We start from the raw sequence: 18,255 nt of genomic DNA, 5'->3' as shown, positions 1-18,255 counted from the left end.
AACCAGGCCTAAACCAGGCATATATAAATAAAGCCCATTTCAGAATAAGGAGTTGACCATTTAGTAATGAATAATGAGTTAAGGCCAATTTTCTTTAGGCAAGGTGGTAAATCCTAGGAATTCTCGACCACCAATGGTGAGGATGTTCTGTGATTGAGCACATGCCACATTGAAATTGATGAACACTAACAGAATTGAAGGAAATGAGGTTCAAAGGTGGAAAAATGGATACAGTGAATGATCTGCCATGGTCTTTCAATTTAGAGATACAGCAAGGAAACAGGCCCACGAGTCCACGCCGACCAGCGGTCCCCGCACACTAACACTATCCTACACGCACTAGACACACTTTACAATGATACCAGGCCAATTCACCTACAAACCTGCACACCTTTGGAATTTGGGAGGAAACCAGAGATCTTGGAGAAAACCCACACAGGTCACGGGGAGAACGTACAAACTCTGTAGGGACAAGCCCCATGTAGTTGGGATCAAACCCGGGTCTCTGGCGCTGTAAGGCAGCAACTCTACTGCTGCACCACAGTGTTCACCGTGCCATCTTACTGAATGATGGAGCAGGATCAAGGGGCTGTATGGTCTTTTCTTCTTTTAATTTTGGTCCTCTTGTCAATGGGAATGCGAGGGTCAAAGAAAAACAAATTTAAATTGTAACGAAAGCCTGTCATTTCCAGCAGAGAATTCTACTTTACAGTGCAGGGGCTGGGCTGGCAAATCCATCCAGTGCTTCTGTAGCTTCCAAGATTTAAGGAACGAGTGTGCAGATGTTAAAGAAATGGCTTGAGTTGGGTCATTGAATGCACCAATGCTAACTTTGAGATTAACATCTGGGGAGAAGATGAAGGCATTACCAAGAGAATCCATCTTATTTAATATGTAATAGATTTACCTGAAACATTTATGGTTGGAGAGCATTGAAGGGTATAGATGAGACACAGTAAACCTTCACTGGTTCTCTTGGGTGTGTTAATGCATTCAGCAGCCCTGTGGGGCACTTTGATGTGTTTCCGCTGCCTGTGGTACAAGCACATGAATACGGGTCCCATAGAGCATGTCAGTATTTCTTCCCACACTGAACATGTCTACCTTGTGGCTGTTTTTTGTGTTGTTGGCCAATTTGACAAAAGTCAGTTCAAACTATATGTAAGCGCTAAGGGAAGCATGTTAAAGGACTGCCTTGATTATAGACCAATCCATCCCAAAATTGCTTATTCATTTTATACTGGGCTCAATATTAGAATCACGATAAAGAATCTGTTAAATTGAAAGCATTCATCATTTACTGCTCGCGACTTTGATGTGTGAAAGTAAAACAACCAATGGTTGCCTTTGACAATGAACTGAACTTGGGAAACCTGGGATGGTTGGGTAAACCATGAACTGTACCATTCTGATATCCATTATTATTCAAAGGCCATCTGTAACTGATTATTGACTAATGCCATATAAAATCGGTGTCATGTGGTGTCATTAATTGGCTCTCCTGACAGCAAAGTGGACTTTAACACATTTAGCACTGATAATAATTAATTGGCATTATTAAGTCTTAAAGTTCAGTTGAATCTGGTTACAAGATTATGAAGGGCTGTTTCCTTGCTGCAGAGGAGCATGAATATCGCTGTGATGAGTGCAATAAGCTCTTCGAGTGCAAAGCAGAGCTGCTGGACCACCAGAAGTTTACCTGCAGCGGTTCCCCCACCGCATTCTCCATGGTAGACGAAGACTTCAAACCAAAACTGAATGGGGAAGATGAACTTCACGAGTGTAAGGAGTGTGAAGGAGTCTACCCAGATGCTCAGAGGTGAGTGTAGCAGTTCAATGCAGGTTCGGTTTAGTTTAGTTCAGAGATACAGCACGGAAACAGGCTCTTTGTCTCAAGTCGACGCTGACCAGCGATTCCCACACACTAACACTATCCTACACACACTAGGGACAATTTACATTTATACCCGCGCCAATTCCCTACAATCCTGTATATCTTTGGAGTGTGGGAGGAAAACGAAGATCTCAGAGAAAAATCACGGGGAGAAGGTACAAACTCCGTCACCTGGATCGATGTGCTGCACTTCCTGATGCCAATGGGGAAATGTTGCTTGCCTCAACGCAATCCTGTAACTAAGCTCTGTCCCCCAGATGACCTGAACAAATGTGATTGTCTCTCCACAATGTTTGACAAAAGAAAAGCCGCAAAGGCCTATCTTGTTGCAGGTGTTACGAGTAAAATGTGCAGGAAAGAAAAGAGCGCTGGAATTTTTATCCTTAAAACAAATGCTGTACTTTGGGATTATCCCATATGCCGGTCAAACAAACAAGATGAAAGGGCAATAGTCCGATGAAAATAGATAAATTGTCAACTTTAAATATCACCGGTGAAATTGGTGTTTTATTCATTAATATTTGTAGCATTATTAATATTAATCATTTTATGACTTTGAAGTATGTTTTTTGTCAATCACATCATCGATTGCTGGTAAAATGTGTGGAGCAAGTTTTCTGTTCTGCAATGTTGCCACTAATTCTGACAACAAGTTCAGTGTTGCTGACTGCTCGACATTAAATCCAGACCTGGTCTTTCCTTATTTACCTTTTGAGCTTTTTCACTGCTGCCCCTGAGCCAAAACAATCCATTTTCCATTCTGCCTGCAAACTTTGAGCTGGAGGAATGTGAAGTTAGTTGTTTCACGTTTTAACTTGTCAGTCAATAAGTATGAGCAGGATCAGACCCTGCTGAGAGATTGGAGGCAGGTGGGGTCTGGTGCGAGGGGCAATTCTACCTCGTGCTAGTATTTTTAGGAGAGTTAACTGTGAGAATGAATCATGCAGTTTTGAAATAGGCCCCTTGACCCACTGACCAACATGTCCCATCTACAATAGTCCTATCTGCCTATATTTGGCTCACATCCCTTGAAACCCGTCCCATCCATGTACAGTACCTGCCCAATTGCTTCTTAAACTCTGTGATGGCCCCTGCCTTAACTACCTCCTCCGGCAGCTCAATCCATACACACCACTACCTTTGTGTGAATTACATTTCTCTCTTTTCTGCTCCCAAAAGCCAGATGCTTCAAAATCCAATTGTAGATGTTCTTTCTTTAGTCTTAGACAATAGAAGGTAGATTTTATTAATTTCCGGTGGTGGTTTTGCCTTCACTCTGATTTGAGTCACTCTTGTGTTTAATCCACCAAGATGCAGATGTAGATTGCTGTTGCTCTATCAAAATAAATATATTGATCAGAAATAAAAAGTGCTGAGCTGTTTCAGTGACATTACTTTGGATTAGCCGGGATCTACCCTTAACTTTCATTAGTAATTGCTGCCAGGAGGTATTTGGTTATATTATTGGGTTGGATAAGATCAGCTTGGCAATCATCTCTCCACAGTAACATACCTTCCTACACTCATAACATCGTGCATTAGGAATGGATGGTTTTGCAGTGTGGGAGAAGCAGCCAGGGTGATTTGGGCCAAAGGCTTAATATGAACCAACAATGTTGAAGAATGGGCGAAAGAAAACATTATTCATAAAGCAATAGAGCCTCGACCATTTTGTTGGGGATGCCACACTCGCTTTAGACTGGGAATGATGATGAGCTCAAAGTCTTGTAGGGTCCCATATGAGGCTTGGTGTGTCCGAGTAAGGCCAAGACTGTCATGACAGGAGAGAATGGGAATAATGCGCTCTCTCTTACTGACCCAGCAGCCTGGACAGCCACCTGCTGACACACACAGAGGAGAGAGAATACAAGTGTGACCAATGCCCCAAAGCCTTCAACTGGAAGTCGAACCTTATTCGTCACCAGATGTCCCACGACAGTGGCAAGCACTATGAATGTGAAAACTGCTCCAAGGTATGGTGAAGAGTTCCAATTCCTTTTATTTTCAATTGTAACCAGGCAAGGCAAGGAGGACTTTAGCATTATTAAAAGTATGACTTTTCAGAATCCATTTATAATGTTAATTATATTGTTTTGTAAACTGATGAAAGTATAAAATATTTTCTTCCCGGAATTCAGCACACTTTGTCTAGACTCTAAAATGAAGATTAGATTGTTTTGCTAAAAGATAGCTTTCAATACCAAGTCAACCAAGGAGTAGTTTACCTTTAGTGAGTGTAAATCAGGGAGTCAACTCAAGTCAATGCGGACAATTCTAGTGAGGTCCAGCTACAATGAAAAGTTGTGCTTTAGCAGCATCACAAGTAAATAAACTCAGCACATTACATCTTTTTTCTAGTGTTTATTTTCATTGAGGTCCACAGAATGAGAGATTGCTTGGCTACTGACTGCCAACAATTAGTTAAGTTTAGTTTGGAGATACAGTGCAGAAAAAGGCCCTTCGGCCCACCAATCCGCAATCCCCGCACATTGACACTATCCTACATACACTCGGGACAATTTACACTTACACCAGCCCATTAATCAACAAACCTGTACTTCTTTGGAGTGTGGGAGGAGCCCGAAGATCTCAGAGAAAACCCTTGCGGTCATAGGGAGAACGTACAAACTCCATACAGATAGCCCCCGTAGTTGGGATCGAACCAGGGTCTCTGGCGCTGCAAGCACTGGAAGGCAGCAACTCTACCTCTTTGCCACTGCTTTAGAGAGCAGTCATGAACTATCACCTACCTCATTGGAGATCCTCGGACGATCTTTAATTGGACTTTGCTGGACTTTACCTTGCACTAAACATTATTCCCTTTATCATGCATCTGTATACTGTGGATGACTCGACAGTAATCATGTATTGTCTTTCCTTTGACTGGTTAGCATGCAACAAAAGCTTTTCACTGTCCTCAGTACACGCGACAATAAACTAAACTAAACCATCACCAATTCCACAATGACTGTCCAAGTGTGTATAATGCAGCTACCTGTATTGGTTGGTTTTCTTTTGAAATACACACTATTTCTTTTAAGTACCAGGATTTTTTTTCAATGAGCTGAGCTAGACTGTTTGGGCCACTCGGTGCTTATACTTCTGCTGTTGAGGAGGAAGGACTGAACATGGGCAAATTGGGGCTCAAAGTATGAGATTCCCAGACCCTGCCAACTTCATTAGTTGCAGGGGCCTTTGAATCAAAGAAGACATTGTAAGATTAAACATTATGTTTTCCCAGAAGGAGACAGTGACCAACGGTATAAAATCATAGACTCATTGCTTGTAGCTTAACGTCCTTAAGTGTGGTACCGTCCCTTAGACAAAGATGGACTGGGAGTTACAGTGTATAAAATTGAGATATTTTCAAAGTTAGCCTTTATAGTTTGAATTGGATTCCTTTATTGATTACTTGAGATAAAACCTGAGATTAAATGATATGCGCTTCAGTGAAAAACATTCTTGGAGCCATCGTATATGTCAAACAATAGACAGGACAACTATATACAGGTTGAAGCTTAAGTCAAGGTAAAGGTAAGATACAGTACTCTTTATAAAAACTGGCCTATGCATTTGGTTGAAATATTGTACCTTGATATCCATATTTCATCTCCCTGCATCAGATTTCTTTACTATTTCCCAGCAGGTTTTCACAGACCCCAGCAATCTGCAGAGACACATTCGCTCACAGCATGTCGGGGCTCGGGCCCACGCCTGCCCGGAATGTGGAAAGACATTTGCCACTTCCTCGGGTCTCAAGCAGCACAAGCACATCCACAGCAGCGTCAAGCCATTCATCTGTGAGTCTCCCTGTTGGTTCTCATCCTTAGCTAGGTTCGCAGTGACTTCACCACAGAATGTAAGAATAGGAGCGTGCATGAGGACTTGTGCGTGGTCACTTCATCCATTGCTTTGAATTGTTGTTGCTGATCCTCTGGCCAGTCAGCAGCTCAATGGGCCATCAATGCGGTGTCATCTGCAAATGGGCTTTATAGTGCTTCCATCGGTGGAAATAGACACAAAATGACGGAGTAACTCGTCCATCAGTGGAAGCTGGGTTTGACTGCACCCTAAACCAGCAGTGGAGGTGTTTTGATGGTGCTCATGTTCCTAGGGTTAAACAAAATATTAGATGTATTCCTTTGTGCATAAGGATCACAGAAACTTGTCATGAAAAGATTAAAGATGCTCTCTGCATTTTATTCACAGAGCTTTATAGCCCTGTTCTCTGCTTTTCTGGGGTAAACTGTTGAGGTCCTCACTTTAGATATTGGCAAACCAGAGGCTTATACATAATAATGTGTTACCACAACTGTGGATGATCTTAGTAAGACCATGCCTGGAATAATATGCGCTGTTCTGGTCTCTGTATCTGCAGAATAATATATTTGCTATTGATGCTGTGCAGTTAAGGTTTATTGAATAGATTGCAGGGATACGAACACTATCCTGGAGGTAAACATTAGGTAGGGTGGGCCTAAATTTTCTAGTGTTGACAAGAATGAGGAGTAGTCAAGTCAAGTCAAGTTTATTTGTCACATACATATACGAGATGTGCAGTGAAATGAAAGTGGCAATGCTCGCGGACTTTTGTGCAAAAGACAAACAACAAAACAACCAAACAAATTATAAACACAATCATAACACACATATTCTTTTACATAATAAATAATAGAAGGAAAAACGTTCTGTAGAGTTAGTCCCTGGTGAGATGGGCGTTTACAGTCCGAATTGCCTCTGGGAAGAAACTCCTTCTCAACCTCTCCGTTCTCACTGGAAGTGTACTGAAGTGTAACTTAATGGAAAAGCTTGACGGGGGATGTGTTGCGAGTTTTGTTTCTTTGACCAGAGAGTCCAGAGTAGGTGAGGCAATCTCAGGATAAGTTGTCAAATCTACAGGACTGAGGTCAGGTGGAATATTTTACAAAATGAGCATTTTTGACATTTTCCAACCCACCGACCTCAAGTAGGATGTGTATACTCTTCGGTGAAATATATTCAATGCTGGGATAGACAAATCAATGGAGAGATCATGGGTTTGGGGAAAGGTGCTCAGGACGAAGATCAGCTGGCATCTTGGCGACCTACACCTTCCCTTGGTCATCGGTTGCGGCTCTGAGCCTTTTCCCTTTCCTAGTTTCCCTTTCCCCTGACTCTCAGTCTGAAGAAGGGTCTCGACCCGAAACGTCACCTATCCCTTTTCTCCAGAGATGCTGCCAGACCCACTGAGTTACTCCAGCATTTTGTGTCTTGCCTTTGTCCAATGGCAGAGTATGTTTTAAGAGCTCTGCCACTTGTGCTATAACTTTACTTGGATACTGTCTATGGCCCATCGACAGAATTCCTTAACCATCGATCCCATCCTACCATTGTCTTGGGGTGAACATACCTATTTCAACCACATGTGCTTTCTTTTATTGTGCACCACACCTTTCATCCCAATGTGACTTCAGTAATGCAGATCGAAAATGTTGGGTTATAAACCATGCACCGCCATCTCGTCCACCCATCAACTTATCCAGAATTGGTAGTCCCCTGAATGTTCCAAGACATCAGGGCTGGTATTCCATCTTTCGCCAGCCATTCGCATTATTTTGAAAAAGTGTTGCATCCTAACCCAAGCCAAGCCAAGCCTCCCCCATACTATTCTTTGTTGACCTGCCACGACCAGTGTTCTTTCCTTCTGTACAAGTCATTCCATATCTTTCCCAACCAACTCCGATGTTCCCAATCCAGAAGCGATGAAGCACCATCACTGGCTTCATCATTCCCAGCTCCCTGCCCTTCCAAGCATCCAACCTCATCGTTCCCCAGCCCCACATGGCCCGATTTTAATCTTCTCCCCAAAATCCACAAACCTGACTGTCCTGGTAGACCCATTGTTTCTGCTTGTTCTTGTCCCACCGAACTTATCTTCATATAACTCGACTACATCATATCCCCCCCTGGTCAAATCCCTCCCTCCCTATGTCCAAGACACCTCACACCCTCTTCGTCTCCTCCACGACTTCCGTTTTGTAGGCCCCCACTCTCTCATCTTCACTATGGATGTCCAGTCACTCTACACCTCCATCCCCCATCAGAAGGGTCTAAAAGCCCTCCAGTTCTTCCTCAACTGCAGAACCAATCAATCCCCGTCTACTAACACACTCTTCCACCTAGTGGAGCAGGTCCTTACCCTCAACAACTTTTCCATTGACTACTCCCATTTCCTCCAAATTCACCTGGACCATTTCCAACATCTCCCTACCGTTTCTAGACAATAGACAATAGGTGCAGGTGTAGGCCATTTGACCCTTTGAGCCAGCACCGCCATTCAATGTGATCATGGCTGATCATCCCCACCATCACCATCCTCACCATCTCCGTCGCAGGTGACAGACTGACCGATATCTACTACAAACCTAATGACTACATTGACTCCATTGACTATCTGGACTACATTTCTACCCACCCTGCTTCCTGTAAGGACTCTATCCCCCTACTCCCAATTCCTCCGTCTACACCGCATCTGCACCCAGGATGAGGTGTTCCAAACCAGGGCATTGGAGATGTCCTCATTCATTAGGGAACGGGGGTTCCCCTCTTCTACTATAGATTATGCTCTCACCAGAGTCGCCTCTATAACCTGCAGCACCGCTCTGACTCCCCATCCCCCGACCCATAACAAGGACAGAGTCCCCCTTGTCCCCGCCTTCCACCCTACCAGCCATCGCATACAACAGATAATCCTCCAACATTTTTGCCACCTCCAACGGGATCCCACCACTGGCCATATCTTCCCATCTTCTCCCCTTTCTGCTTTCCACACAGTTCCCTCCATAACTCCCTGGTCAATTTGTCCCTTCCCACCCAAACCACCCCCTCCCCTGGTACTTTCCCTTGCAACCGCAGGAAATGCTACATTTGTCGCTTTACCTCCCCCCTCGACTCCATCCAAGGACCCAAGCAGTATTTCCATGTGAGGCAGAGGTTCACCTGCACCTCCTCCAACCTCATCTATTGGATCCTCTGTTCCAGGTGTCAACTGCTCTACATCGGTGAGACCAAGCGCAGGCTTGGCGATCGCTTCGCCCAACACCCCCGCTCAGTTTACGATAACCAACCTGATCTCCCGGTATCTCAATGCTTTAACTCCCCATCCCATTCCAAATCCGACCTTTCTGTCCTGGGCCTCCTCCATGACCAGAGTGTCCCACCGCAAATTGGAGGAACATCACCTCATATTTCGCTTGGGTAGTTTACACCTCAGTGGTATGAACATTGACTTCTCCAATTTCAGGTAGTGCTTGCTTTCTCCCTCCTTCCCCTCCCCTCCCAGCTCTCCCCCAGCCCACTGTCTCCGCCTCCTCCTTTCTTTCCCCCCCCCCCCCCCCCCCCCCCCCCCCCCCCCCCCCCCCCCCCCCGCCAGCATCAGTCTGAAGAAGAGTCTCGACCCGAAACGTCGCCTGTTCCTTCACTCCATAGATGCTGCCTCACCAGTTTCTCCTGTTTTTTTTTTGTCTTCCCAATCCAATTGAACCTTTCTTCCAAATTCTGACTGTTCCTCTGGCTCTAGAAATTTGTGTTTGCACCCCATCTCATAAGTTCTTACGTTTTCGGAGCAGAATTAGGCCAATTGGCCCATAAAGTCTACTCTGCCTTTCAATTGTGGCTGATCTATCTTTCCCTCTCAACCCCATTCTCCTGCTTTCTCCCCATTAACCCCCAGGCACCTGTACAAATCTCCTCCCTCCCCCCAATCCTTTTCACTGCTGGTGCCATGTCCATGTCTATGAGTTCCTACAGTAGAAGTTCTCCAACGTATTTGGTTTTCTATCTGTTTCTTCTACTCCTTTATGTTCTTATTAAAGGTATTCCCCTCGCCCCCCCCCCCCCCCCCCCCCCCCCCCCGCCCCCTGCACCCCTTGCCTTTAATCTCCATTTTCAGCTCAACATTTTTTCCATATGTCTTATGAAAAGTGTAGGATGTTTTTCTTGCATTGGTGGAACACACCAGCAGTGCCTGGTACTGCCATTGTCGAAGAGATTGGAGATATGTCAAACAATCATATGTCCCCTCAGCATGAGTTATGCATTATCATTGCACCTGTGCAAACTTACACTTCTCTTATCTGTCCATCTCTTGCTATTACAACAATATAATTAGCTTAACTGACTGCCTACTGGGCACAGGCTCTGTGATCATGTTACTGCAAGAACCACATGAGTCAGAATTATGGTTGGTTGCCTGTTGTACATGGTGTGCACACTGGAATGCTCAGACCCTGCACAGCATCCCATGAGGTAAAAGGAGCCTTTTCACATCTATTTCTGGCTATGTTCTGCTCTGACTAGCTGAGAGGACTGTGTGAACTTGGATAATAGCTTGAAGCCAATTGTAATCTGATTAGTGGAGTCACATCAAGGCCCAACATGGAGATCAGGACAAACCAGCCCGGCAGCTCGTAAACCATATCAGTCGCGTAATAGTTTCTCTTCAATCGTTCAGCTTTTCGGATTGTATAATTTTGTTTAACTAGCACAAGTTTCATTTACTAAACAGTTTGCTGTTCGGAAATTAATTTGCTTCCCAATATACATAATTTATCCTCTAAAACCATGGGCACATACTTCAGTACAATTCTGTACCACCTCCATTTAAGTAACATACTCAGACTTGAGGGCATCTGTTGCGAATTTTTTGATTGCCTAGAATAATATAATCGGATCCTACCTTCACCTGATATTCACACGTGTGCCTCCCAATACAAATCTGGAATTTTATTTTCTTCTTTCCTTAATTTCAAAGGAGTAGTGAAACCAGATGTAATGGTCCTGTTATTACCCGCTTAAGAACAGCTAACCTGATAGAAACCAGAATTGAAACCCAGGTCGTTTGTGATGAGTGTGGCCCTGCAGTAAAACTTGTGTGATCCATCCATCCACCGTGCTTGTTAATGCCTAAGAAATGGACATTAAACCAGCTTGGGCAACATTCACTCTCAGATCTTATTGCCCATTAATTATTTGATTCTGAGTTTGGTAGGAACGTCGGCAACAAATGATTGCACCTTTTGGAACATTTGATCCCATTTTTGCACCTTCAAGAGATTAAACCCGAGTTAATCACATTTTTGTTTGCACTGTAAAGCTATCCAATGATATCACACTTGGTTTTTATTTGTTCACTGCCAAGTAATGATCTTACAAATTGTCTGGCAATCCAGCTGTACAGAGTGGAGTTATATTGTTCAAGAGTTGTGTTGTATTACCTGCTCTCTACAACTTCACCCATAGTCATTTATTTAAAAGGCCCACACACGCACACTCAGTATATCCCTCTGCTGGGCCTGTTCTCAGCAACTGTCTCTTATTACTGCATCCTGCCTTAGCTAAAGGGAAAAAAAAATCCTTGACTATAATAAAACAAAAAAAGTAATTATTAGCTTATTGAAAAAAAGGTGAAGCCACTGAATGGAAACCACATGGATGCATGGGCCAAACAAACTCAAAATAGAACTTAATTTGTTTTAATAAGCAACAAATATGTAGCCCCTGAGTACTGCCTAATTACTGTGTTCTCCGAAAATTACTTCACAAAGCACACTGGCATCAGATGGACCTGATACTACAAAGTGGTTTGTGGTTTGTGGTGTGCTCACAGCATTTGAAGTGATGAAAAGCTTGTCAGGTGGTAATGCCTGGAACATTTAGAAATTAGAGAGGGGAGGTACAAGAGGAGAAGCTCGGCTGAAACAATGAAGTGTGAAACTGAAAGACTGCACGGAGCTGAGTGCTGCTAGCTTTTCTATATTACCCCCACATGTGGCTCTGGCAAACCACGCATTATCTGCTCTCTGGGGAGTTTGATAGACACTGAGATGTCTGAGTTGCCAAAATGCACAGCAGAGCAAAGGGAAATTATTTTTAGAATTGCTTTGAATTCCTGATTATTTTTTATGTTTACGATTCAGCTTCTAATAATTAATGGGACCTCATTAACTAAAGCAGGCCACCTTTCCTGATCATAAAAGTGAAGCTATCTTTTCAATGTGTTGGTATTTACCAGTTGGCCCTCTCGTAATGTGAGGAATTGTACGGCTGATATTGGGATTGCCTGGTGTTAATAGCAATGTTACAAAATTTTGAGATTTAAAAAATCAAGTCTGCAATTTATCCCATCAGATAAAGCATAAAAAGAAGTTTAATTTGACACCTAATTCACTTTCATATCTCAAGTATTTAAAAAGTTATGGCCATTTTCATACTCGGAAATTAGCATCTTGTTCCCTATTGATTTTCTATGGACATAACAAAAAAGCTGTGATCGTGGAAAGTCAAAAGCCCATAACTTTCTTAAAAATTAAGAGAACTGAATGAAATTTTCAGTTATCATAGATTGAAGCATTCTGAAACAAATATAAAATAATCTTATTTGGATGACCTGAAATTAAAGCATATAATTAGTTAGTTACCCAATTGTAGCTAATTTCAGACTTCAATTACTAGATCTAAACATCTATCCATTTCATAATAAATGATTAACATTTTTAAATAGCCTAAGTGTCCAAATAATATTCACAAATAATTCACAATAAAACATGATTTTTAAATCTCATTTACATTAATTTATAGGCCACATGGAAGGAATTTAGTGTTCAATTGCTGTAAATTAAAGTCCATTTAAATCGGCTTTCTAGTGGGATCCTGTGAACGCGCTGGTTTAGAACATTCACATTGCGCTAGATTTTTGCCCTCAAATGCCCAGAAAAATACTGCGGGACATAATGGGGCCCAAATTAGCTACTCGCAACATTAAACTTTGTATAAAGGGATCTTAAGAAGCCCTTTTTAACGTAAAAATAAACAGCCTACCTTCCGTTTTCCCCTGTATGAGATCCGACCCGTTGTCGGCGGTCGTGGGTTTAGAGGTTAATTTTTAACCTGCTATAACAAGTAAAGAAAACTCTTAAAACTAAAAATAGCTCCAGCTACGGAATCTTCCAGCGATTTTTCGTTAATAATTAACTAGGCTGAAAAACCTCGATTTGAACAGCCTAGGGAAAATCGCGTTTTAAACCCGCCCCCCCTCTAAACGGCGCCAAAATCGCTCACACGGGCTGGGACAGAATTTCAGCGACGCTTCAGGTAGGCTTTGCAACATACCTAATGTTAATTAACCCGCCATTGGGTCCATAATGGAGAGATATAGCATGGAAACTGGCCCCGGACCACCAAGTCTGTGCAGGCCATAAAGCATCCCCATGGATTAAAGCAAGTGGATGCTTGCAATCCCAGTATCGGTCGTCCAATTCCCACTCGCCCCGTATTTCCATCAGTTTCCACCCTCCCCTCACCCCCAGTGGTCGCACCTTAGAAAGATCAGGAGGAATTTCTTCAGCCAGAGGGTGGTGAATCTGTTGAATATATTGCCACAGACGGCTGCAGAGGCCTGTCAGTAGGTGTTTTTAAGGCGGAGATTGACAGATTCTTGATTAGTAAGGGTGTCAAGGTTAATGGGGAGAAGGCAGGAGAATGGAGTTGAGAGAGAAAGATAGATCAGCCATGGTTGAATGGTGGAGTAGACTCGATGGGCCGAATGGGACTTATCCTGAATAAGTCAGGAGTCTGCTCCTATGACTTATTATGAACTTACCGATCCTCGTATATCTTGGGGATGTGTCAGGAAGCCATGGCAACCGGAGGAGGCCAATGTAGGGAAGAATGAGCAAACTCCACATAATGATGAGAATTGAACCTTGGTTCACTCGAGTTGTCAAGCTTCAACTCTGCTAGTTGCATGACTGTACCACCCATGGAGAATGTGTTAGAATTAGAAATAGGGGCGCGCAACATGCGTGGAAATCTGTTTCAGATAGAAGGCCCTTCATCAGGTCACGGGAAGCAAGGTGTGTTATAAAATGAAACAAATATATTGACATGCTTAGCTTGCTCCTAGAAAAATCTTTGCATTAAATGATTTATTTCAACCATGGTCCCTTTGGATTATTTAAGTTTTCATTGAACAAAAATAGATGCTTTACATAGCACCATTCATGGACTCGAGCCACTCCAAAGTGTTTTACAACTTGTTGAGTTCTTTTGAATTGTGGCCATTGTTGTAATGTAGGAAATGCAGCAGTCAATTAGCACAGCGAGTTCTCCAATGTTGGGAAGGTATGAATTCCATGCTTTTAGTCATCGTGTTTTTAATTGGAATCTTTACTTTATGTCTCTCAAACCATTTTATTTTCTGGGGATAGCGCAGGCAGAAAATGGGTGTTGGTCGTGAGTAATATCAATATTAGTACCAAGTACATATAGGTGACTAGTTATACAATTGGGTTTTGAAAATATTTTTTAAATCACTTTTGATTGATTGAATGAGACAGCAGAGAAACAGGCCCTTCGGCCCCAGGACTATCGATCAGCCATTCACACTAGTTCTATGTTATCCCACTTTCGCGTCCATTCCTTACTCACTAGGGACAATTTTACAGAGGTCAATTAACCTACCACCTAACTGAGGAAAAACTTTTTCACTCAGGGAGTTGATGAAACACTTTTTCACCGAGAGAGTAGAGGAATAACTTTTTCACCCAGAGAGTTGTGAATCTGTGGAATTCTCTGCCACAGATATCAGTGGAGGCCTATTCACTGGATGTTTTCAAGAGAGAGTTAGCTATAGTTCTTGGGGCTAACAGAATCAAGGGATATGGAGAGAAAGCAGGAACGGGGTACTAATTTGAATGCTCAGCCATGATCATATTGAATGGCGGTGCTGGCTTGAATGGCCGACTCCTGCACCTATTTGCTATGTTTCTATTTCTATGTTTACAAACCTGCAAGTCTTTGGCATATGGGAGGAAACTGGAGCACCTGGACAAATCCCATACAGTTACAAGGAGAACATGTGCAAAATTCACACAAACACCACCCTAGGTCAGGATTGAACCTGGGTCTTGGGCACTGTGAGGCAGCAGCTTTATCCGTTGCACCACTGTGTCACTATATATATTAAAATATATGTATAGATATTAGTAGGTCTTAATCAGAACGGCAGAGTTATTTGTTTGCCATTGTTTTTTGAGAGATATACATTTTATAAAGAGATTTTGTTTTTAAATGCACTTCAAACTTTTTTAATTGATTAAATGCATCCATAAAGGGCACTGCATCTGAAAGGATGGTTCCAGTTCTGGATTATAAGTAAGTAAGTAAGTTTATTGGCCAAGTATTCACATACAAGGAATTTGCCTTTGTGCTCCGCCCACAAGTAACAACATGACATACAGTGACAGTTACAACTGACATTTGAACTCTTGAGTTAATAGAGGGGAAGTAAATCATTTCTGCAGATATATTTTCTATAATGTGTTGATCAGCACAATGATTTCACAGTGATTTGTTTCAATTGATTGCGGAGAAGGTTTCTGGCACATTATGTGATAAATAGGAACATTTTCTAAGCATCGTACTTTTAATTCAAGAATGACTATTTGGAGATGAGAACAAAGATAACATTTATGTTATTCTATGAACACCCATTGTGCTTTTAGTGAATTCCTAACTTGCCGAACTAATATTGAAAAAGTTATCGAAACTGGTAGAGGATTTTAATGTCAGTCATTTGGAGTGCATGTATGCTAATTCCTGGCTATATTATATTTTAATTTAATTAATTTTGACAAATCATTTATGGCTTGTATAATCAGGAATTATCATGATGTACTTTCTCTAATTGTGCTAGGATTTGAAGTTAGACAGACAAACAGCACAGAAATTGGGGGAGGTCGGTGAAGGAGGATGAAGAGGAGGAGTGGAGACAGGGGGACGGGGGAAGAATGGGTGTGTGGGGGTGATGGACTCGATAGGAGTCTCAAGGGTGAAGTGGAAAAAGGGTGGCTGGGGTGGCGTGTAGGGGAGGGCTGGGAGGAGGAGTGTGGGAGTCTTGGTGTGTGGACGAAGGCTTGTACTGTGGGGAGAGGGCGGGTGAGGGGGGGTCAGAACGAACTCAGGGAGGAGAGACGTATGGGGTGGCGGCAGACCTCCCACGCCAAACCCCCGCGGCCCGCAACCCCCCACGCCGCAAGCAGGGCAGAGGGCAAAGTCCGACACAGGCACAAGCAGCGCACAGGGAAGGAGCAAGGAGAGCGGAAGCCAGGGTTAAGCGCGGGGGCGATACCCAAATGTGGAGAGGCGTCGCAGGCTGTGCAACGCGCCGGCTGTGTATGGAAGACCGTGTGAACAAGGCCGTGCTACCGGGTGGGTAAAGCAAACCAGGGCAGGGGAAACGGGCCCAGCAACGGAGCCGAAGCAGAAACGAGGAAAGAGGATCATGACGGCCACAACAAACCGGGGAAAGGGGGGCCAGTACCACGCAACCACACGCAGCAAACGAACCAGCACAGACCGGGGGAAAACTATGTACAGGCAGGGGCCACGAAAGCGAAGCCGATGCCCGGAGCAGGAAGATCTGAATGCCAAGTGCGATGCTATGGATGAAGCAGAAAAGAACGTGTTCATCCCAGTCAAGGGAAAAAAAGATCGCAGCTGAGGGACGGCGAAAGATGTGTTTGGAGGAATCGTTCTCCCGTTGGGGAGCGTACTGGCTGATCAGGGGCGAGGCGGGATGAAGAGGCGGGCCTGAAACAGACTGTGGTGGTATGCTTGGTGGGACTACCCAACAGGCGAACCGGTGTTGGTGGCGTCGGAGGCGGGGCTTGCAGCAGGCGGTTGGTGCAAGGTGAGGCGCTAGAAGAACAATGACTGGTGAAACCGGCGCGTGGTTGGAGGTTGATGTGTGTCAAATCGTTGTGGCTGCTGGAACCTTGTGCACAGGTGCAAAACATGGACTGCCAGCAACCCCGGTACATCAGCTTACCGCAGGACGCCACGGGGGGAGAAGCAGCCCTCGACTGACGGGGGCAGGGGTCGGCCCAGAGCCACTGACGGGAACGGGGAGAAAAGGCGGCCAAATTAGAGAGGCAGGGGTACGAATGAAACGGAGCGCCAGTCGATGTGGGGGGCATGGGCCGTTTGTGATTTTTCTTGTGAAACGGAAGTGCTAGATAGAGGTTGTTGAGTGTAATGCTATGGTAAAAGGAAACCAGCGTCAGGGATCAACCGAGGTGATCCGGTCGCCGGCAAGGCGGGGAGCAAGGCTGGGGGTGTGGGGCACAAGGTTTAACCGAAAGACCAGTGGAGGGCGGACAAGGGAGGGCGAAAGAGCGGTGACAGCAGGAGCACGGAGAGTAAGGGGCATTTGGGGTCGGCGGAGCCGGGCCGCGGGAGAGGAACGTCGAAAGTGTGCCGAGGCGAAAAGAAAACACACGCTGCCAACCGGGGAGGAAGGGGAGGACACTGATGGGGAAAAAAAGCCTGAGCCCAGCGTGGTCGGCGTACCAAGGCAGTGCGTTATGGTATGGCGCATGCCCTCGGAGGCAGATCGTCGATACCCGGCCGACCAAGACGGGCAGCGGTGGGAAAAAAAGGCCCACGGAAGCCCGGCGGCAAGATGTCCTAAACGGCCCGAGGAAAACCGCGAGAAGCGGTGTCAGGCAGGACCCGAAGTGGGGCACAGCAAACCCCAGACCAAAAGCAGAATGTATGGCAAGGTCAGACGGGAACCGGGCCCGCCACGGAGGCCGCGCACCAGCGTCTGATAGAGCTGCACCGGCGGCAAGCCAGGTGAGGTTCGCGATCTGGCGCACACGGTCTGGCCGTACGCGACGGGGATGCATGTAGAGGATGCCGCAGTGGGCGGGAGACAACGGCGCATGACCCGGAGATAGGTCCCAAAGTGGCCAAGAGGGACATGGGTTAGGGGGTGTAGCAGCAGTGCCAGGCAAAGGTCCGGGGGGTGGGCGGGAGTTTGGCTGCGGGAAAGTGGTAGGAGGCCAGCAGAACAAAAAACAGGGAGGACACAGTGTGAGCGGGGGCCGCGTGAAGGTGTAAGTGACGTGTGCTGTCACCTCCAGAGAAAACAGGAGGTGGGGAGAGTCATGAGGGTTGCCAGGCCAGACCGGAGCGACGACACACTCTGCCGGAGATCTATGCCTGTCGCATCAGGGCACCGCAGAAAAAAGGAGATCGTGAGAAAGGTGCAGCAAACCAAGGGCGGAAGTGGGTAGTACCCCAGGGAAAAAACGGGGAGAGGACCCAGGCAGTAGGAACGGTGTAAGGTCGTGTGAGCGGAAAGCGAGTAGCACAACATGACACACCGTTGCGTGCGAGCATATTTGGGCGATCCCCAAAGAGCAAAACGGAGAACGCAACGCAAAGGCGCCCGAAACGGCCGAGGTCGCGGCGGCGCCAGAATGCGGGCGGTCGGCAGCCCGCGGAAAAGGAGCGCCCCAGGGGGGGCTTCGGGGGGAGTC

The 18,255-nt window shown here is 45.1% G+C and overlaps 1 protein-coding gene across 1 annotated transcript in view; it reads left to right on the top strand.

Moving 5' to 3' along the window:
• Positions 1-18,255, top strand: part of LOC129703274 (histone-lysine N-methyltransferase MECOM-like) — a 703,041-nt gene that overhangs the window by 625,146 nt on the left and 59,640 nt on the right. The window contains exons 5-7 of the mRNA XM_055645612.1: positions 1,621-1,819; positions 3,720-3,867; positions 5,541-5,694. Coding sequence (XP_055501587.1) covers positions 1,621-1,819; positions 3,720-3,867; positions 5,541-5,694 — 501 coding nt within the window. The remainder of the gene's footprint in view (positions 1-1,620; positions 1,820-3,719; positions 3,868-5,540; positions 5,695-18,255) is intronic.

This window comes from Leucoraja erinacea, chromosome 14 (assembly GCF_028641065.1).
Source record: "Leucoraja erinacea ecotype New England chromosome 14, Leri_hhj_1, whole genome shotgun sequence".
In the NCBI taxonomy this organism is placed as follows: domain Eukaryota; kingdom Metazoa; phylum Chordata; class Chondrichthyes; order Rajiformes; family Rajidae; genus Leucoraja; species Leucoraja erinaceus.
This window is presented reverse-complemented; position numbering and strand designations above follow the sequence as displayed.